Source organism: Corylus avellana, chromosome 6, assembly GCF_965113065.1.
Source record: "Corylus avellana chromosome 6, dhCorAvel1.hap1.2, whole genome shotgun sequence".
Taxonomy (NCBI): domain Eukaryota; kingdom Viridiplantae; phylum Streptophyta; class Magnoliopsida; order Fagales; family Betulaceae; genus Corylus; species Corylus avellana.
In genome coordinates, this window is record NC_142495.1 from 4,390,522 (window position 1) to 4,410,001 (window position 19,480).

The window sequence follows — 19,480 nt, forward strand, 5'->3', positions numbered from 1 at the left end:
GATCTTAGGGCTAGAATGGTTGACGCAACCATCTTTTAAATGTACTACTCTACATACCAAATATGAACTTAACTGTTTATTTTTCTACCTGTAAAATATTATTGGTTTACTCTGAAGGGTTCAAATTAGAGTATTGCAAGGCTTTGAATCGTTGAGCGAAGTCTCATAAAAGCAGATTTTTGTGTAGATAATTAATTTGAGGCGCTATGAGTGATACTTCAAATTAATTATCTTTGTTAATTAATTATGGGGGCGTTACATCCCCTCTATACTAGAATGACATGGACAATAGACAGGTATTGGGATCAGAGATAATGCAAGACACACAAGACAAGACCACCTTGATCAAACAAGCAAATGCCTATAGCACAAAGTTGCCATAAGAATTATGCGAATTATGCCAACAACCGACAACGAGGGTTTAAAAAGCCCAACATATAGTTTAAATAGGTAACATCAGGTTAATTGTGCACCTACATTCTTTTTTTTTTTAAGGTAACAATTTTCAAAACTTCAATTTAAAAATCAAAACAAAGCATCTCAATTAAGAAGTACAATGTTATGGATAAAAACACGGTAATCTTTCATCAAAACTTGCTCTTTCATCCAAACTTGCTCTTATATATATATGCTTGTTGGATTGTTGCCTTTGCTAGATGATGAGCTATAATGTTTGCATTCCTTTTGGTGTGTCTCACATACCATGATTAAAGACTATAGAGTACCACCTCTGCATCATCAATCAACTGCCCATAACGACTCCAACGATTTCTTTTTCTGTCTTTGGGCATTGTTTGAAAATAACTTGAAGTTTATTTGGATTCTAAATTCTTTCGTACCTAGGAAATAGTATCCACCGATTATGAATATGAGTCATTATCTGCAACACTTACAAATACTCACAAATTCAAACCAATTTAAATCCCATTACATCAATGTGAAATTTGCAATCTCAAATCTCAGTAACTTGACCGAAAAAAAAAAAAAAAACTACTGTATTTAATATGTGAAATGATCTCCATGCATGGGCAAAAGCTATCACTTGGGTTGAACTTTGAAGCTACTATAATTTCCTTTAACAACAATACCTACACACAAAACTCCAACTACAATTCACTATTTTCTTCTTAGCAACATGGAATTTCCATTTTTACATATAATAACTCTATTAGCCATGATTTCATTCAGTTTTGAATGTTGACCATACTATACATTGGAGGCTAGGCTGGTGAAATTTTACTTGGGATTGGCTTAAACTTCTCTGTAAGTAACACAATTCTGCAGTGTCATGCTTGGCATTAGTAGTATGGAATTCTGAATGTCAAAGGCGGCACCCGAGCTTTAAAGTTTATCAAATTCTTCATCTTGTCCGCTCCACTTCCGCATCCGTACTGATGCTTGTTCAACCTGCAAGTCCAATTTAAATGATTAAAGACAGGATATGGCATTTGCTTGATCCTCATAGTTAGATTTTGTGGAAGTTTTGATTTCTTAGCATTCCACATTCCACATGCAACTTCTCTAGTCCTTATGTTGAAAATGTATAGTTATTGTTTAAGGAATCTTACAGTATGTGAAATATTATAAAATTCTCACCTCCTCCTTCCAGTTGGTTCTATAAATGATAACCAAGAGGATCAGTGTCTGCAAGAATGTCCCACATATCATGCCAATCCAGATTCCCTACAACAACAGGAAAAAATCAAATTAATCTTCTATTCTATGTATTATGGTAGCCATAAATATAGATAAAGCAATGAAAGTATATGGTATGAGAGTAAAATAATCACATTGTTTCTGAGCATGATATGGTGTGAACAAATTATAAAGTTAGCATAACTTCTTTAGTTTCACTATTAAAATGACTTATTGATATAGTTAATCAAAGTGACACTTTACCTCCACCCTTAATTTCGATTTGTAACCGAGAAGAAAACCGAAAGGGAGCCCTACAATGTAGTAACAAAACAAGTTTATATAAGCCACTAAAGCTTGCCAGCCTCCTCCAACAGCAACACCTGCAAAAACAGCATGATTATTGCATGTTTTCCTGTGCTAGACAACATTTGTGTGCATAGTTCTACTCTTAGCTATTTCTTTTACCTGATATAACTGGCTGCACACTATTAAGTAGCATGGTTATGCCAAGAAGGAATGCTAACCGAGAAACGGCACGCTGCATCTCTTTGCTATCAGTAAAGAGGATAGCAAAATGGTCTTTAGTAAGCAAGATAATGGATGCGAAGCAAATCCCAATGAGAAGAGACTGAACGACTGTGACGATGACCGAGTACTTTGCCGCTCTGGGGTGTCCAGATCCAAGTTCATTGGAAACCCTAACACTAGAAATGAATAAAAAAAAATATATGTAATTCATGAGCCAAGAAGAATAGCATAAGATGTTGAAGAAAAATAAAATTCTACCTGATAGCTGCATTTATGCCAATAAACAACATGCCTTCCCACCCATTCACATTCATGCTGAAACATGGTAAACAAAACAAAATTTAAAAAATTGATTATGCATAGATTCAGAAAAGAGCATTTGAAAGGCATATTACTGCAGCATATACCAATGTCAGCACTACTGATTTGGATGTGTAGTGAAATTAACACAAATCTCACATACGGTTTTACTAAGAATGATTAAGGTAAGAGATGTTGTGTAGTTTTGGAAAAACATCTTTAATAATGTCAAAACCTTTTAATGTATATAACTTTCCAATTGATTCACAAGGTCTTGAAAGGTTGTAAATCAAAGTAAAGGAGTTTCTTGAAATAACTGTTATCTCACCAGATTGAAAGTGAGCCAACTGCAATAATAGGATTAGCTAGGTGTCCAGTGAGAACAATTATCGTCATGAAATACCAAATCTCTAGGCAAAGCATCACAGCAGAAGCAATGGAGAGTCTGACGAAGGCCCAAATCTCCTTGAAGGCTAACCATGACAATCCCTTCCACCCATCCTTGCACCAACCAACAATATAAACCACCTGACTCAAAGCAATACCCCACGCCGAGATGTCATAGGCGGCAGCAGCACCGGCAGTTCCCCAGCCAAACACTTTAATGAAGAGATATAGGATGCCAATGTGTACAAATAAAGCCACAAAGCCAAGCCATGCCAGAATTCCAACATTGCTTTGCGCCTGCAAGAACTTCTGCGTAGGAAAGTTGAAAGCAAGTGAAAACATTTGAGGGATAATCTGTATAGAGAACTTCCCAGCAAGCTCTGCAATGTCATCTTCTTGTCCAAGGAGTTTTAGGATTGGAGTGGCGAATACGTAAAGGGGCATTATGCACAAACAGGTAACAAATAGAATTATCCAAGAACGTTGCATATATACGCCTAGCATTTCCACTTGCCCGGCACCAAATGCCTGACCACATAATGTCTCCAATGCACTTCCCATTCCAAGCTGCGATTTCGTGTTATGCATCACATTAATGGTTTAACCATGTGATAACAGATGAAAAAACCGCAGCATGCAAATAAACAAATGTTCAGACATAAGGGTAGTGATAACACAAGAGAGCCAATCAAGAAAAAGTTAAAAGCTCATGCTTCATTTGACATTGAGAAATCCATAAAAACAAAATTTTAATCTGTTCTTTGATTCTAAGGACTTATTTCCTTACCTAGGTTCAATATATTTTCAAAATGGTTTTGAAAAGAAACAAAAATAGAATTACTGTAGAGAACTTGTAAGATTATACACCCAAACCCAATGAGATCAAATAATTATGGTCATCAAAGGTTACTCAAACGTTAACACAAAAAATTACTACAAAACCATAAAGAACAATGCAGAAGATGTACATGCATGAATACAACAAAAGCTAGAAAAAAGAAATATACAGATGTTGGAAGAAGCTAACCAAGAAGCCAAAAGAGAAGTTTGCAATGACAGAAAGGGAAATGGCAACAGCAGAGAGCTCGACATCTCCGATGTGTCCAACAAACATAGTGGTAAAAGAATTGATCCCATAATTGCACCAAATGTTAAATGCTATAGGGCCTGCAATTGTCCATAGCTTTGTGGTCTCTGAACACCATACATACTTAATGTCTTTAAAATTTTGTATAGGAGGATAATCTCCAGCATCGGTCCCAATTAACGTTGTGGGAGCATGGTGGAGCTCCAGGGCTTCCGAGGCAATGATACCATCTATCAATGGTGATGCACTTCGTGACCCTTGTGCTTGCCCAGGTGATGATCCAGCAGAGGATGAACTAGTCCTTTCCTCTGCTTTGAGTACCTCATTTTCTTGTTTTTCCCCTATTTTTGCAGCTTTTAATGCACCCTTTGTCCTGGTTTTACACTTTGAGGTGTTAGATTGAATGAATATGAAAAAATCTTAATCTCCCATTTTCTTGTTTTTCAGTTGGATTTTTGTAGAAATATTTATGCGGGTAGAGTAGTGGCAACATTTGCCAGTAGCTATAATTCAGGCTGGCCACAAAAGTAAATTAGCACATAAGAGAGAGAGATGACTGATTCTCCTTTAAGGGAGAAGAAGTTAGTTTTCAGTCATTTGTTATGTCAAGTCTGATCCAATTTATCATAACAAACAATTAATTAACGGTACTCTAATAATACACCAAAAAAAAAAAAAAAAAACTAGGCCAGTTAACCACAATCTTACAAGTTACTTTATGGGTAAAGTCCATTTAATTTCTTCAAATTACTATTCCGATAACAATTTATTTCCCAAACTATCAAAACAATGACAATGTACCCCCAATTATTTTTTTTAAAAAATGACGAAATCACCCTTACTAAAATAAAAATAAAAATACTAAATTTTAATTTTTTTTTCAAAATTTTAAGGGTATTTTAGTCTTTTTGAAAATTCTATAGGGGTAATTTTATCATTTTGCTAGCATTGGAGGGTACATTATCATTGTTTTTGTAGTTTTGACGGTAAATTATCGTAATTAATAATTTGAGGGGTTGATTGTCATTAGAATGATAGTTTGAGGGGGTTAAGTGGACTTTACCCTTACTTTATTATAAAATCTAAAAAAATAATGTAAGTAGGACCAACATTAAATAATGACCCTTTATTCATTAAAGATCAATTAAAGATCAATTAAAGATCAGGATCTTCTATAATCACTTAGTTATTGTACCGTATATATTCTTTCAATCCTAGTCATTATTTTCAACTTAAATGTTCGTTAAAGTTTTGTTACATAAATATTTACTATTTTCATCTCATCTCAATATTTATTTTAGGGTAAAGTCCATTTAACCTCCTCAAACCACCACTCTAATGATAATCTACATTTCAAACTATCAATTACAACAATTTACCTCTCAAACTACCAAAACAATGACAATGTACCCCCCCAATGCTAGCAAAATAACAAAATTACCCTTATAAAATTTTCAATAAGACAAAAATACCCATAATCAAAATAAAATTTAGTATTTTTATTTTTATTTTTATTTTAGTAAGGGTAATTTTGTCATTTTTTAAAAATTTGGAGTACATTGTCATTGTTTTGGTAATTTGAGGGGTAAATTGTCGTAATTGATAGTTTGGGGAATATATTGTCATTGAGGTGGTAATTTAAGGGGGTTAAATGAACTTTATCCTTTATTTTATTTTACCACATTTTACAAGTGATGAGTGATGATAGGATAAAATCCCAATTATTTAATTTAAATTAAAAAATATTAAAATTTAAATAATTATACATCCTTACCCAATTTTAGGTAGTCCTTGGACTTAACTCCTAACCAATTTACAAAGTTTTGACAATGGAGAAGATTCGCTTTGGACCCTTGAGATTTGGATAAGTGTAATAACTTACCGACCGATATTGCATGCAATACAGATAACTCATGTGAAAAACATACCATTTTAGACACAGGCAGCTCATAACACCCTATTCTTGTCCGACCCATGTTATGCAAGAAATACAGTAAGAGTGGCCCAAAGTAGACTCAAGTGCCGGCGGGTGTGATAATTGACAAAAATGCTTTCATGGACCAAAAGAATATTGATGTTATGAAAATGATTCAAACTTGAGGAAAATGTTGTGGGTCAGACATAAAATGGGAGGTCCACAAATTTGCTTCAATGATAGTTCACAATTGTTCCACCTAAGTCATTTATTTGCATGAAAATTTTGTATAACTAATTTGGTAAGGAAAAGTGTTGCTAAGGATAATGTAATTTTTATAGAAATTTTTGAAAAAATTTTCTAATCAATAACTAGTGAAAAATTGGGTTGTGTCCCCAATTATATAAAGTTTTGGCTCCGCCATTGCGCATGGCTCGGAGGTAGTTGTAAATAAGTTAATATAAAAGGTAACACGTTAGCCACTGCTCAAAGTTTTGTTTAAAGGGTTCGTTTGAGTATGTAATTTTTTTTTTTTTCTATTAAGAAAAAAAAAAAAGTTAAGATTATGTTTGAATTGTTTAAAGAATATAAAATTTAAGAATATAAAAATATATATATTACAAAAGCATTTGAAAAGGTAAAGTTATTAAATTACCGGTTATCCCAAAAGCTTAAGCTTACAGGAATATGTAAATTTAATCACTTAACCATTACTTTAACACTTCCTCTCACGTGTGAGCTTAAACTCTATTTTCACGTGAAATATTTAATTTAAATAGGGAAGAATTGACGAAGTCATGGTTCGATCCCATGACCTTTGGCTTTGATACCATGAAGAAATTCGTGGGCTTAATTCATCTCATAAAACCGGTTCGAGGGTTGTCTATTCCTTATAAATATGTTTAAGATCTTGTCCACAGACAATGTGAGATTATTCCTCAGCAAGAGTAACAATTTTGAACTTTAAAGAGAACTTGAAAATCAGCCTACAAATTTTCTTGGCCCAATCCCATAAATTTGTGTGGGCTACCGGCTACCCAGCCCCAATCTCCGGTTTTCCGGCAGAGAATTCTAAAAAAAAATTGGGAGAGAATGAGAGACAGCTCGAGGCACAAGATTCACCTGTTTGAGCACCTCGAGCCCCAATTTTCTGTCCCAATTTCCTGGAAGGAATTCAAAATCCGGTCCGACCTAATCATTCATACCACATGTTAGGCAGATAAGACAAAGAACAGTTTTTTTATATTTTTTATTTTTAAAGAGGATGTTCAGATGTCTCCATGAACCAACTATGAGCACAAAAAGTTCGTGAAGAAAAGAATTAAAACCCCTTTCTTTGGGGGACTATTGTTTTCTTTTTCTCTTGGCCCTCTTTCTTTTGCCACTAGAAAGTCCTGAAAAGGAAACCCATGATCCTTCACTCAAGCACACCACTACCCAATAGGTTAAAAGTGGGACATGGGCATTATATTATATGATTTAAAACCAAAAAGCAAAAGCTAGATGCAGCAATTAAAGGCACCCAAAAAAAAAAAAAAAAAAAAAAAAAAAAACGCAAATAGGGCACATCTCTCTCTCTCTGAAAAGCACCTAGATGTAATGTCAAAGCTGTGATGATGATTTATGTAAAATATCAAACACTCGCCTAACCCCACCAACCATTGAAAGGAAAAGAGATGCTCATGGACACAAAAATATACCAAAAACCATTCATAGCACAATCATGCCCAGTCAGGTCTGTGTGTGCAACTAGCCCTGTCCACTTCCAAGTATCTATTTTTGTCATTTGGTGCATCTAACAAGAATCTTGGCATTGGTTTCAAGTTTCAATCTCTAAATTATAGTAATTGTAAGCCCTAGGATTATTGCTTATAGGAAATCTTGTGAATTCTCGAGTGTTCTCTGGCTGAAGAGATCTGCAAATTAAAAGAGAAAAGTGAGACACAATTGCTACATATCATTTGAAGATAAATTTAAGTGGTCCTTTGAATCTTGTGAACTCTATTTTCCATAAGCAAAATTTTCCATCCAAAACACCTACAAAAGATCACTTCTGGTGGGTTTAATTTTACATGTAAATTGCACTCTGTTGAGTAGAGGAGAGGATGCAGCAAGCAAAAGGAACCACCACACTTTCTTGTTGTTAGCTAAGCCTTCATATTCTCATTCATTGGGGAAGAGACAGCTCCAAGAGATGATTCTGAACCAACACCACTGGACACAACTGCCACATTGTCACCATAAAAGCCGGTGGACACCCCATTGCCGGAATCGGCCCTAATGCCGCAAAAAGACTCCCCGGAAACCAGTGCTTGTAATAATTTGGGCACCGGAGGAACGGTCACTTCCACCACACCCTGCAACATTTTCACCACCATCCCCATCCTTGGCCTCATTGCCTCATCATCCTGTATGCACCACACTGCCACCAACCCGACACGCTTAGCCTCCTCAATATCGTAAGCGCCGCCAAGCCTACTATCAACTACTGCCTCGACATTGCCCTCGACAATACGCTGGGCCGCCCATGGAGGAAAGAACCACTTCTCCCCCCCTGCTCCACCACCCTCTCTGCCCGACGGAGGCGCCTCCACGTTCCTACGGCCCCCAATCAATTCCAACAACGTCATTCCGTAGCTATAAACATCAGCTTTGGTGGTAATTTCCACCCCAGAGATCCACTCCGGAGCAACATAGCCCCATGTACCCCTCATCGTGGCTAATACCCGGCTAAAGTCTCTGCCAATAAGCTTAGCCAGTCCGAAATCGGACACCTTGGCCGTAAAATCACCATCAAGCAATATATTTTCGGGCTTAATATCGCAGTGTATGATACAATCTCTGCATTCTTCGTGTAAATACGCAATGCCTTTGGCGGTGGCAACTGCCACCCGAATCCTGACATCCCAGTTCAAATTAGGCCCGTCTCGGCGGAGATACGCACTCAAGGGACCATTAGGCATGTAATCGTAAACCAAGAGTCTATGAGAGTTTTCGGAGCAGAAGCCTCTCAGTCTGACGAGATTGAGATGCTGAATGTTCCCAATGGTGCACACCTCCGCCCGGAACTCTTTCTCTCCACCGCCTGGCCTTTCCAGGCGTTTCACGGCGACGCGAGTGGAGGAACCCCGCAACTCTCCCTGAAACACCGTCCCAAACCCCCCGTGCCCAATCTTCTCCGAGAAACCCCGAGTCGCTAAATGGAGCTCTTTGTAAGAAAAAACCTTGAGATTCAAGACCGGAAAACCACCATCTTCATCTACCCCATTCTTCCTCTTCTTTCTTTTCCTCACAAGAAAAACCAACACCATTGGGCCTATAATTCCCAAGACCAAAACCGACCCAACACTGCCAACAACCAAAGCCACAAGGCTCAATCTTTTCCTCCCTCCTCCTCCTCCTCCTCTTGCCACTCTCAGGTACAACATGTCTTCTTCTCCACCACCTACACTACCACTCAAATTCCGGAGATTCAAAAGCGATCCGTTCAAATTACTGCACAGCCTACTCCTCTCGTTGTAGTACAACCCAAAGCAAGCGCAGTCGTCCAAACACGCCCTCTCGCAGCCCTTCCGATCACCCATCGAAAACTGCCGCGTCACGGCCCCGTCGAAATAAACCGCACCGACCTTCTCAAACCTCCCATTCCCATCGCACGTACTCACGCGGCGACACCCGCCGGAGTAGTCCTCGGACTCCCATGCGACGTCGTTCACGGGCTGGAACTCTGGGAGAGGGAGGCACTCGCAGAGCCTCGGTCCCGTGCTATCGCAGACGCCGAAGCTCCCGCACAGGCCGTACACGCGGCACACGTTCTCCGGCTGCGACCAGAACCTGTTCCAGCTCTCGGTCTGCGGCGACCAGGTGGACTGCTGCAATTGGCCCGTGTAGTCCATCTTGAACCGGGTCAGCGGCGGGGCCGACTCGGTGTCCAACGGCTTCAAGGTGAACCCAAACGAAGCCGTCGGGGTGAACGGGTACTCGAACCGGAAGTGATAAATGTAGGGTGAGGTCATCTCCGGTACGTTAGAGAATGCCTCGCCGGTCCACTTCCCGGAGCTCCAGTAAGTGTTCGTGGCGTTATAGACGAGCTCGAACTCACCGTAGCCTGGTCGTCTCAGCCGCAGAGAATACAAGCCCGGTGATGGGTCGAATAAGCTCCGCCAGGAGGTCAGGAACAGGTCCCTCGTGAGGTTCATGCCCGGCAGCCACGTGTCCGTCGGGTGATCGAAGCTTTGCCAGGCGACCGTGCCATCTCGGGTGAACAGAACCAGATTCCCATTGTCCAGAAACCTCGCGTCCGTCGAGAACTCGCCGTTCGTGCTCTGCCAGACCGTTAGGTTCTCGGATTCCTTCACCGCCAACCGACCCGACCCGGTGAGCTCGAACGACGACGTTCCGAGATTTCTGGTTGGATTTTCGCGATTGGCGACCCAGACGAAGGTCTTGGTTGGGACCGCAGTGAACCAGATGCCCAAGTACCAGTTGGGCTCGTTGTTGGTGCTGAAGAAGCCCAGGCGGAACGTTCCGTTTTCGCTTAGAATCGTGGAGCTTCCTCTGACGAGAACGATGCCGTTCAGTGCTGACCTGGCGGCTGAGATTAACGTGAGGAGGGAGAGAAAGAGGGCCGCGAGAGTCAGGATGTTAGGTGGTGGTGACATTTCAGTCAGACAATTTCTTCAGCACCGTTTGGAATGGTAGGAAACATTTTCCCGGAAATGGCACGAGAGTCTGAGAGAGAGAGAGAGAGAGAGAGAGTGGGAATCAGTGGATTTTCTTCATAGATATCAGCAAAAAGCTGCCATTCATTCACGGACACAACGGAAAAGGATAAAAAGTTCACATAAGTGTCTTTTTTCAAATTTACAATAATAGCCTTCCCTCTTACCATATATGTAAAATCACTCAGCTCAGCTCAACTCAACTCAACTCAGATACGAAAAAGATAAAAGAGTGTAAATCCACGTGTAAATTTGTCACGATAACCATAAGTTGAGGTTATTTTGGTAAAACAAAGAAGTCGTCAGTCACAGACTGTGATCGTGGCAGAAAAATGTTGTACAGTCCGGCAGTCAGGAGGTGACTGCTTTTCAAACAAAGGAATTGAGCAATAAAATATTAAATATAAAAGAATTTTTAATAATTTTTTTAAAATTAAAAAACACAAGAGATTTCTATTCCACGCCCACGCGCACGCTGGATTTAGTGAGCGTGGGGCGGGGGGAAGCAGAGATTGAATAGCATAAGACAGGGGTCGAAGTCAACAAAATGTTCTTCTCCTGCTTTGACCTTCCTTCCTTTATTATAAATATAACAAAAAAAGAGCTAAAAACAATGTACGAGAATGATGTCCAGCTGTTTTGGTCGTTGCTTTCACCCGTCTCCAAGGCGTGGAAACCCAATGCAAAAGATCTGGGTAGTTTTTCAAGGGTCAATTGCAGCTTTTTTAAGAATATTGCATATTAAAATGACAGAATAAGAGAATAAACGTAGTTTCTACAAATTTACTAAGGGTAAAAAGATTTACCCAATCTATCTTTACCTTTAATGGGCATGAATTCAAAACCATAATCAACACCAAGTAAAAAATCACATTGTCTCATCATTTCTTTAAAATATATATATATATATATATATATATATATATATATATTCAAAGAATATGAAGGAAGGATATAATGAGAGATGTGATGTGAGATTGATTTATAAAAAAATGTTGAAAAAGTGGGGTGGCGCCTACTTTTTCTTAGGAATTAGGTTAATGCGGTGTCGTGTCTAGTTAGTAGAGTTGGGCATGGACTTTGACAAATAAAGCCTTTTTTTTTCTTTCAAATAAATCCATGCTATCAACTTTTCTGCTAACAATTTTATAACTCATGGTTTGCTTTTTCTACCATTTAGCGTACTAAATTAGGTGGATGAAAATCATGTCTAATTTTTTTTAAGGTATTTTGTCTACCACATTTTCCAAAAATCTCAACCCATTATTTAAAAATTTTATCCCTTCATTATTCATCATATTTTTTAATATTTTAATGGTTCGAAATAAAAAATTCACTTATATTTCAAATGAAATAGATAATATCTATTTTATTATTATAATTTAAATTTAATAAATCTAACGGTGTATATAAAATTAATGTTACACTGTCTTTTAAAAAATTTAAATAATATAAATTATGTATACATATAAAGGTGCACCTTTTGGTGTGAACCCCAGCTTTGGTGTGGTGGTGTTGAAGTTTTGTTTTCCATTGATACCCTCCTCACCTTTCTTTATCCTTCGAAGCTAAGGAAATAATTGTATAATTATAATCTATACTTAAACTTGCAAGATTATAATTTATAATTGGATTTTAATTCTACCGGGAAAACCGATCGAAAATATTACTAAAGCGAGGAAAGAAACATGTTTTCATATTTCAAGCAAAAGGGTGCGTTTTTAAAGAACACACGATTTCAAATGCCAAAAAAAAAAAAAAAAAAAAAGACGTAATTTTACCGGACCCTAAACTGTGTTTCATAAACATCGCGTTCATAGCGATCTCAAAATGCATGCTTCAAAACAGCGAAACCAAACGAACACTTGTACGTCTAGTATTAAAGAATCCGAAAGTAAAATGTTCAAAATCATAAGCTAGGGCAAATATAGAAAAACTTTAATATTTCTAACAAATTCACACTGCCAGAAAAAAAAGGTGAAATGAATGTTTGGAAGCTAAAGGTGCAAATGGTGAATCTTTTTAAGCAAAGCACAGAACCCAATCCAAAACTAAAAGAAGTATTTACAATACCAGCCAATAGGCAAAACAAATCTATGTATACAAGAAGAAGAAAAAATAAGAAAGGAGTATAATCTGTACAAGAAAGAGAAATCTACCAAATCAACATGCCAGGCAGCAGTGGCTGTTACTTTCCTTTTCCCATGAGAAGCCTACTTCAAATCTAAAATCCTATTAATCTGGAGAAATATCTGGATGCTGACAATCCAGGTTTAAGCAATGAAGAGATGAATGAACAATACACTATTTTCATTTCTTTACTTCGATTTTGCCTTTGTATTCTCACCTTGAAAGATAATGAGAGAAACTAAGTACGCGTAATATCGAAAGTCATTTCCTGTTCCAATTAGAGAAGTAGAACATTTCATTAACATCTAAAACCCACATCCCCATTAGAGGTTCTGATTCATCCAGTCACCAATTACCGACACTCCACGTCACGGTCATAATTGTTGACAGGAGGAATAAGAAACTATCTTGAGAAAAGCCACAAACCTAGCTGTAACTGGGTAATAAGAGAGTGAAATATAAATCACTGCACATATTTGCAAGAAGAAAACATGATACCTGATCACATATGGGGCAGGCGTCACTTCTTTCCATCCATTCAAGAATGCATGAGAGGTGAAAGTGGTGTTCGCATCTCGTGATAAGACTTGGATTCTCAGCATCATACTCTGCATTTTGGGAACAACCATTAGCTTTGAACTTCTAATTTAGCAAGCAATGCAGAAAACACTTGGATTTTACTTCTCATAACAAGCAAACTGGAAAAAGTTTTTACAATTAATGGAAACATCAGTTCCCACATAATGCACCTTCGAGGCAAATTGGACAAACATCCTCTTCTTCTGCAGCCGATACATTATGTTCATTTAAATTTGGAATTTCTAACTTCCTTGGTGAGACACTCAAAGAATTGGCTTGAGCTTTGCAATCTGATTCCTCAAGATCTTCACATGTAGTCAAAGTTCCAAAGCTACTGCCATTAATTGTTTCTCTGGCAGACTCGGAGTCTGTTGATTGTGTACATCCCAAGACCAAATCATAAGGCAAAGGTGTAGGAGGGGGTCTGAAAGTGTCAGGGGTCGACACATCCAGACCCCAATCAAATAGGAATTCTGCTGTGAAGGCAGAGGCTGCGCCATTGTGAGATGCCAGGGGCTCGTGCTCTCCCAAAGCCGGTGGACACTGCAGAAAAGAATTTAATTCTTTTCAAAAATAGTATTAATAATACACAACTCTCATGACTAAATTTTCGCCAAAAAAAAAAAAGGCAGAAAATATTTCCACTCCGAACTCCATGTTGTCCTCTTGACCCATGAAAGGACACTGCCAAAACAGTGCACATTGCACTTAATGTGTCAGCTCATTTCCACAAGAAAAACAAGGAAATATCTGCGCAAGTCTATCATAACTCAAGGACGAAGAAGCCAATTATGAAGAAACCCAATTGTCACCACTGCATCAATGTAAATGTTTAAAGTCCGCTTTCCCATCAGCAATTCGGAAATCTTCTCACTTCCAATATAACTGTTTAGCTCTCAAAACTTCAAAACCTCATAAATCAATAATCATGACAATAAACTCATGTTTCTGCTTTACACTTGTTTTGATCACATATGTCTGGAGAGCAATTATGCAAGTGGAGATAAAATTTTGTTAACTACAAATTTTCTAGCTGATGATGAGATGAGCTAAGAAACTAGGGATACATACTTCCAAATGTTAGTTTTAGGCTTACATTTCCAGCAGAATCGAATGTCTTCTACTATATTTAATTACGCTTTCATCATCCCAGATTCAAAAAAATATGCATGACGCAGTTGTCTTCCAGGTGATAAACTTGATTAAACATGCAACCATAAACTTAACTTTCTATATTACTCTTACAGGACATTTGATATGAAGTAGAAGGACAAGATGTTGGGGCAACATGTCATGATTGCAGGCAAGCAGATAAAATTCACCTTGCTTACCACTCTCTGCCCCATTGTTTCTGGTAAAATGAACATCTTAAGGGCCTTCTTAGTTAACCTTTTGGTATTAGAATTAGAAAACAACTTTACTAGATTTTTTGAACACCTTATCGCATGGTACAGACAATTATCTCCAATATCTGTAAACTGACATGCACTTCACTGTCCAACAAGCTCAACGCTCAAATATCCTAATCAACTGGATACTCAAACAGCAGCAATAAAAAAAATTCCCACTCTTAAAATACAAGAGACCAGAACAGATCCAACAACCAAGCATGCGAGGTCTGGTTGATGGAAATGTTTAACTGGGCTATAAAATGAAATAATATGTCATTCCAATTAAAACCTTTCTGATCCAGCAAGCCCCGTGATCATGACTTTGTTGACCAAATAGGAGTTGGCAGTACTACAGGCTTCCGGGTATCAGACTCTGGCAGGATTTTGGACCTAAGGATGGTGGCAATAAAACCAGAATTCCACAAGTTCCATGGAAGAAATCAAAGATCTCATATCCTGCCAAAAGATCCAGCACCCAAAAGAGAGACATGGCTGTATATCAGTATTGTTTCACCAGAGTCCTGAAAGTAGCTATTAAAGCTTCTGAAGTTTCTTTAGTTACGGATCATAGCTGATTAAAGTATCTTAAAACCAATTAAGGATAAATGAACATGCCTTCAAGAAGGAAAACATTTTCAATGGATCAGATATCTCTGTTCACACAAAGAAGCAACACCAATAGGTAGCAGATTATGATGATTGGAGTGATAAATAGAGCAGTCATAGTATATGCTGATAGCCAGTCAAGCATGAGAAAAGTGGAGCACATAACAAGAATAAAGTGAATGTCTTGTAAAGTTAGAGAGAAGATGCTGCTGACATAGTAATAGACAGGTGTTCCGTGCAGATGAGCTTTTCTGGAAGAACAGCAGCAACCTCCCATCCCCTGAAGTTATTTCGGTTATCCACCCAAAACTACTGTTCATTGGTGCATTGTTTCTGTTATTTGGCATTGGATGACAGCCAAATGCCACATATTCAAAATAAATAAATGTTACTGCAAGTAAAAATGTTCTCAAAAGAAATTATAACCCAGAGCAAAGATGTAAAACAAACATAGGGGAGTAAAATAGGGAAAACAACCAAAATCCAGCAGACAAACATCAGAATTAAGCTAGCCATAAACTTGAAGATGGATGATCCACATCCACCCAACAAGAAACTTGTAGGCAGATACTGAAGACAAGAAAATTACTAGTTTGCCAATGTCTAGAAAATGACTAGCATCATAGCATGAAATAGGGCATGCCTATTAACTTGATCAGAAGTTATAATCCAAATTCAGAAGTGCAAAGTTGAGATAAATTGCTTGGCTGATCAGTCAACAGCATGGAGACTCAGCAAGTGTAACATATATATATATATATATATATAAAGATTAACTGGGTTCGTCATAGACATTAACCTAATTAAGCCATAATAGTCAAATATACAACCCAATGCCTCCCATCTGCAGTCTGCACACATTAGCAATTGCAGCTTTGACTATCATTCTAGAGAAACAGTCTAAAGCAGAATTCAACTTCACGTTAATCTGCTCTAAAGCACAATATGAGGAAATTTGATGCATATCAAATACTTCTCACGTTAAAATCTCCAGGTTGTGAACTACCATTAGGACTTTTAGCATTGCCACACTCTTCTTCATCTCAAATGGATCCAATGGCACCAAACTTTCAAGTTTCAACATATACCCCAAGTTTGTATCTGTGTTTATGCATAAATGAGGCTAATGAATCTGAGCACTCGCATACTCATCTGAACTTCCTACGCCTATCTCGCCCAATTCGTTATAATCAATGCTTAATTTGTTACAAGTGTCTCTCCAACTTCTTTTTTTTTCTCCTTAAAATTCCAAAAAAAAAAAAGACTAACTGAAACAACAAAATAGGACCAAATTCAGATATAGCTACAAAAAACTGACATTACCCAGAATTTATTAGAAGATTAAAGACAAAATAACCAAACGAGCGCATCATTCTTGAAAAAAAAAAAAAAAAATTGATACAGTCAAACCCACTAACCCAGACCCTCCAATCATGTTCAGTTTATTCCACAAAATAAAACAATAAAACCCAGATTAGATACGAAGTTGGTCAGAGAGAGACAGAGAGATAAACAAAGGGCATGTACATAGAAATAATAACCTTAATGGATCAAAATCATGAAATTCTATAGCGAACAAGAGGCAAGCAAGCTGCAAACTTACCAGTGGAAAAGGAGAGAAAAGCCTGCAGAAGTCGACTAGGGAAAGAGATATTGTAGAAGAAAGGCCTCGAAACCTTTTTTGTTTTCTTCTCCTTTGTTGCTGTATGTGCGCTCCACCCATATCTCTCTCAAATTGCTGACGGGTGTGCAAGTTGATCAATTTTTTTAATGTTTCTTAATTACTGGTTAATCTTTATTTCTTTGTGATTCGGATTGGTTGTAGTACTTTCTTCTGCGCAGTTGTACTCGTGCCGGTAAAACTGAAGTCAAAGAAATACAGTGACAAGTGTGACACGCGTGACGGATGAGCCAACCTTAAACAGTTGAACCATATTTGTTTTTTTCTGCCTTTTTTTTTTTTTTTTTTTTTATTATTACTCCATGAAATGTTTTCAACTCATACGTAATTACGTATGGCTCATGCAAAGATAATTGCTATTTTTATCATTTATAGAATGACAGTTTTCCTGTTGGTGTTAGTGGGTCTACCTCTACCTGTTGTCTGCATGTGACCAATTTCTAGTGTGATCAAGTTGTTGGCTAGAAAACACAAACAAGTGAGAAAAGTGAACAAGTGATTGAATACATATATATCGATTTATTAAACTAAATTGGAAGAATGTTTAGAAGAGAGAAAGAGAGAACACCTTTGTTCGTATTTGATGTATCAGCGTTTTTCAATTCCTTCATGTCATTTAGGATTTTTCGTTAACTCAAAATTAATGGCTAACAAGTGAAATATCTTTTATGTTTCTGTTAAATTTATAAAAATACAAATATATCCTTAATTAAACAAGTAAGCAAAAAAGGAAAAGTGCTAATGACCCACTACTGGTATAGACGAGATCGAGCTTAGAGTAGTTTGATCATTTTTGTTTCTTCCATTAGGGTTTTAATAGAAAATTATAATGAAAAGGTGATTAAAAGGGGCTGATAAATCCGACATCTAGATTGTAAATTGATTGGAAAAGGCTTGTAATTAAGAGCTAATTGAATTTATTACTTTAAGACTGACATCTCATTATTTGAGATTATTTATCTTAGCTTTTGTAAAATTATGAGAAGATGCTAGTGGGAAGCAAAGATGCCAAAGAAGAAAAGGAAAAACTTTCGGCAGCAAGTTTTTCTATCATGATCGAGCAATGAACATTTTACCTTTCTTTTAAAGGTGGAAAGGGTACGTGTTCTCACATTTGACATTTGCGATTTGCAACTTTCCACCGGCGTCCACGTACATTTAATGGCGGTGCCGGTGCCAAAGAAACATCTGTTTTTAAGACCCTATTTTTATTTCCACTTTTGTCATTAAATCAACAATATAAAGAACCTAAGATGAAAAAAATTCAATTAATTATAAAAAAAGCATGCATAGGGTTGTCTAGGCTGTTGCCACCTACCCAGCCACCACCATGCAGGGTGGGTGTTCAGTCGCGGTGTAGACGATGGAGGCCCTACCCAAGCATAGTAAGCCCGTGTCTATTATATAGAAGTACTCTTAAATCTCATATATTAAAAATATGAGATTGTTTCATCAAAAAATATAGATGAAATTGAAAATTAGAATTTTAAAATCGAATAAAACAAATATGAGAGATGTTTGATATAATTTCCCCCGTGAGTTTTGCAATGAAAATTTTAAGATTGGATTCCTTGATATGATCATTATCTAGCAGCTACTCCAACAAGTATAACAACGTGCATGTTAAATCGCTTTGAGTTTTTAAACATTAGTGGTGGTGGTTCAAATGGTCTCAAGAAAATTATTATGAGGTTAGACACATGCTAGGATGTGGGTTCGACTCTCCACAATGAATAATCACTCACACAAGCCTTATTAGTAACTACATACAGTTGGCTATCCCCTTTTGCCCTTTTAATATATATATATATATATATATATATATATATATATATATATATATATTTTTGAGTTTTGAAATATGGAGAACTCATGAGGAACCATGTCATATATATGGCACCTTCTCATAGATTTTCTTGGCACTTAAATGGTGTTGAATATTAGCTCGTTTTCATAATGAATAGTGGTGTTATGCATGTTTACCTAGTTTCGTCTTATATTTTTAAGGAAAATATTTCAGCCTTCTTTCATGTGAAAGAATTTAGAGCGTATTGCTCAAAGGTTACAATGTCACAAATACAATTAAGATTTTTTTCCATCCAAACACTATTCATGACTTGTTTGGCTAGCCTCGTGTGTGGCATAATTAGCCTCTCTTTTGGAATGACAAATCTGCCATCTCCTTACTACATTTAAGACCCCTTGATTATCCTTCACAATCTTCTCATACATGCTCTAGTTTTATCCATGGACCTTGACTGCTTTTACTACTTGCATCGAATTACACTTCAAAATGACGCTTTGTAGTTCCAAATCACGACTGAACTTCGTTGCGCTCAAAATAGCTATGGCTTCTGCACCCCCTCCCCCCCCCCCCCCCAAAAAAAAGGTGTGTTAAAATCTCCATATTTAAGGAAATAGGTTTAATTTTCCTTGAAAAAACAAAACTAAATGTTTACTTGCAAGTAAACATAAAATGCAATATAGCAAATCCTTATGTTTACTTGTCAACATGAC

The 19,480-nt window shown here is 37.3% G+C and overlaps 3 protein-coding genes and 1 long non-coding RNA gene across 5 annotated transcripts; all 4 read right to left on the reverse strand.

Moving 5' to 3' along the window:
- Positions 1–1,341: 1,341 nt before the first annotated feature.
- Positions 1,342–5,916, reverse strand: LOC132186591 (MATE efflux family protein). The gene is made up of 8 exons (XM_059600570.2): positions 5,869–5,916; positions 3,881–4,324; positions 2,795–3,420; positions 2,425–2,481; positions 2,104–2,342; positions 1,900–2,018; positions 1,597–1,683; positions 1,342–1,407 (listed from the first exon to the last, which is right to left on the reverse strand). Exons 1-8 carry the CDS (start codon positions 5,914–5,916, stop codon positions 1,342–1,344), a joined length of 1,686 nt encoding a protein of 561 aa, XP_059456553.1.
- A 1,579-nt stretch (positions 5,917–7,495) lies between these two features.
- Positions 7,496–10,685, reverse strand: RLK4 (receptor-like protein kinase 4). Its single transcript, XM_088517743.1, has 2 exons — positions 7,928–10,685; positions 7,496–7,771 (listed from the first exon to the last, which is right to left on the reverse strand). Exon 1 carries the CDS (start codon positions 10,514–10,516, stop codon positions 8,003–8,005), a length of 2,514 nt encoding a protein of 837 aa, XP_088373869.1. The 5' UTR covers positions 10,517–10,685; the 3' UTR covers positions 7,496–7,771; positions 7,928–8,002.
- A 286-nt stretch (positions 10,686–10,971) lies between these two features.
- LOC132186221 (uncharacterized) lies at positions 10,972–12,152 on the reverse strand. The gene is made up of 2 exons (XR_009440735.2): positions 12,057–12,152; positions 10,972–11,267 (listed from the first exon to the last, which is right to left on the reverse strand). It is a non-coding gene; the product is annotated as an uncharacterized LOC132186221 (long non-coding RNA).
- A 393-nt stretch (positions 12,153–12,545) lies between these two features.
- RHB1A (RING-H2 finger B1A) lies at positions 12,546–17,019 on the reverse strand. 2 transcript variants are annotated; one of them, XM_059603120.2, is made up of 5 exons: positions 16,886–17,019; positions 15,497–15,615; positions 13,456–13,828; positions 13,205–13,314; positions 12,546–12,974 (listed from the first exon to the last, which is right to left on the reverse strand). In XM_059603120.2, the coding sequence occupies exons 2-5, from the start codon at positions 15,557–15,559 to the stop codon at positions 12,945–12,947; spliced, it is 576 nt and encodes a 191-aa protein (XP_059459103.1). In that variant the 5' UTR covers positions 15,560–15,615; positions 16,886–17,019; the 3' UTR covers positions 12,546–12,944. The 2 variants fall into 2 exon arrangements, with proteins under 2 accessions (XP_059459103.1, XP_059459104.1); XM_059603121.2 differs by lacking the exon at positions 16,886–17,019 and adding an exon at positions 16,824–16,866.
- Between the last annotated feature and the right edge of the window lie 2,461 nt (positions 17,020–19,480).

Excerpts from the sequence above, each read along its gene's own strand:
- LOC132186591 (XM_059600570.2), bottom strand. The coding sequence starts at position 5,916 with ATGGGTCGGACAAGAATAGGGTGTTATGAGCTGCCTGTGTCTAAAATG. Across the intron at positions 2,343-2,424 it reads GGCATAAATGCAGCTATCAG|TGTTAGGGTTTCCAATGAAC; the intron begins GTAGAATTTTAT and ends ATTCATTTCTAG. Across the intron at positions 1,684-1,899 it reads AATCGAAATTAAGGGTGGAG|GGAATCTGGATTGGCATGAT; the intron begins GTAAAGTGTCAC and ends CTGTTGTTGTAG.
- RLK4 (XM_088517743.1), bottom strand. The coding sequence starts at position 10,516 with ATGTCACCACCACCTAACATCCTGACTCTCGCGGCCCTCTTTCTCTCC.
- RHB1A (XM_059603120.2), bottom strand. The coding sequence starts at position 15,559 with ATGGGAGGTTGCTGCTGTTCTTCCAGAAAAGCTCATCTGCACGGAACA. Across the intron at positions 13,315-13,455 it reads TTGTCCAATTTGCCTCGAAG|AGTATGATGCTGAGAATCCA; the intron begins GTGCATTATGTG and ends CCCAAAATGCAG. Across the intron at positions 12,975-13,204 it reads CCTGCCCCATATGTGATCAG|GAAATGACTTTCGATATTAC; the intron begins GTATCATGTTTT and ends TAATTGGAACAG.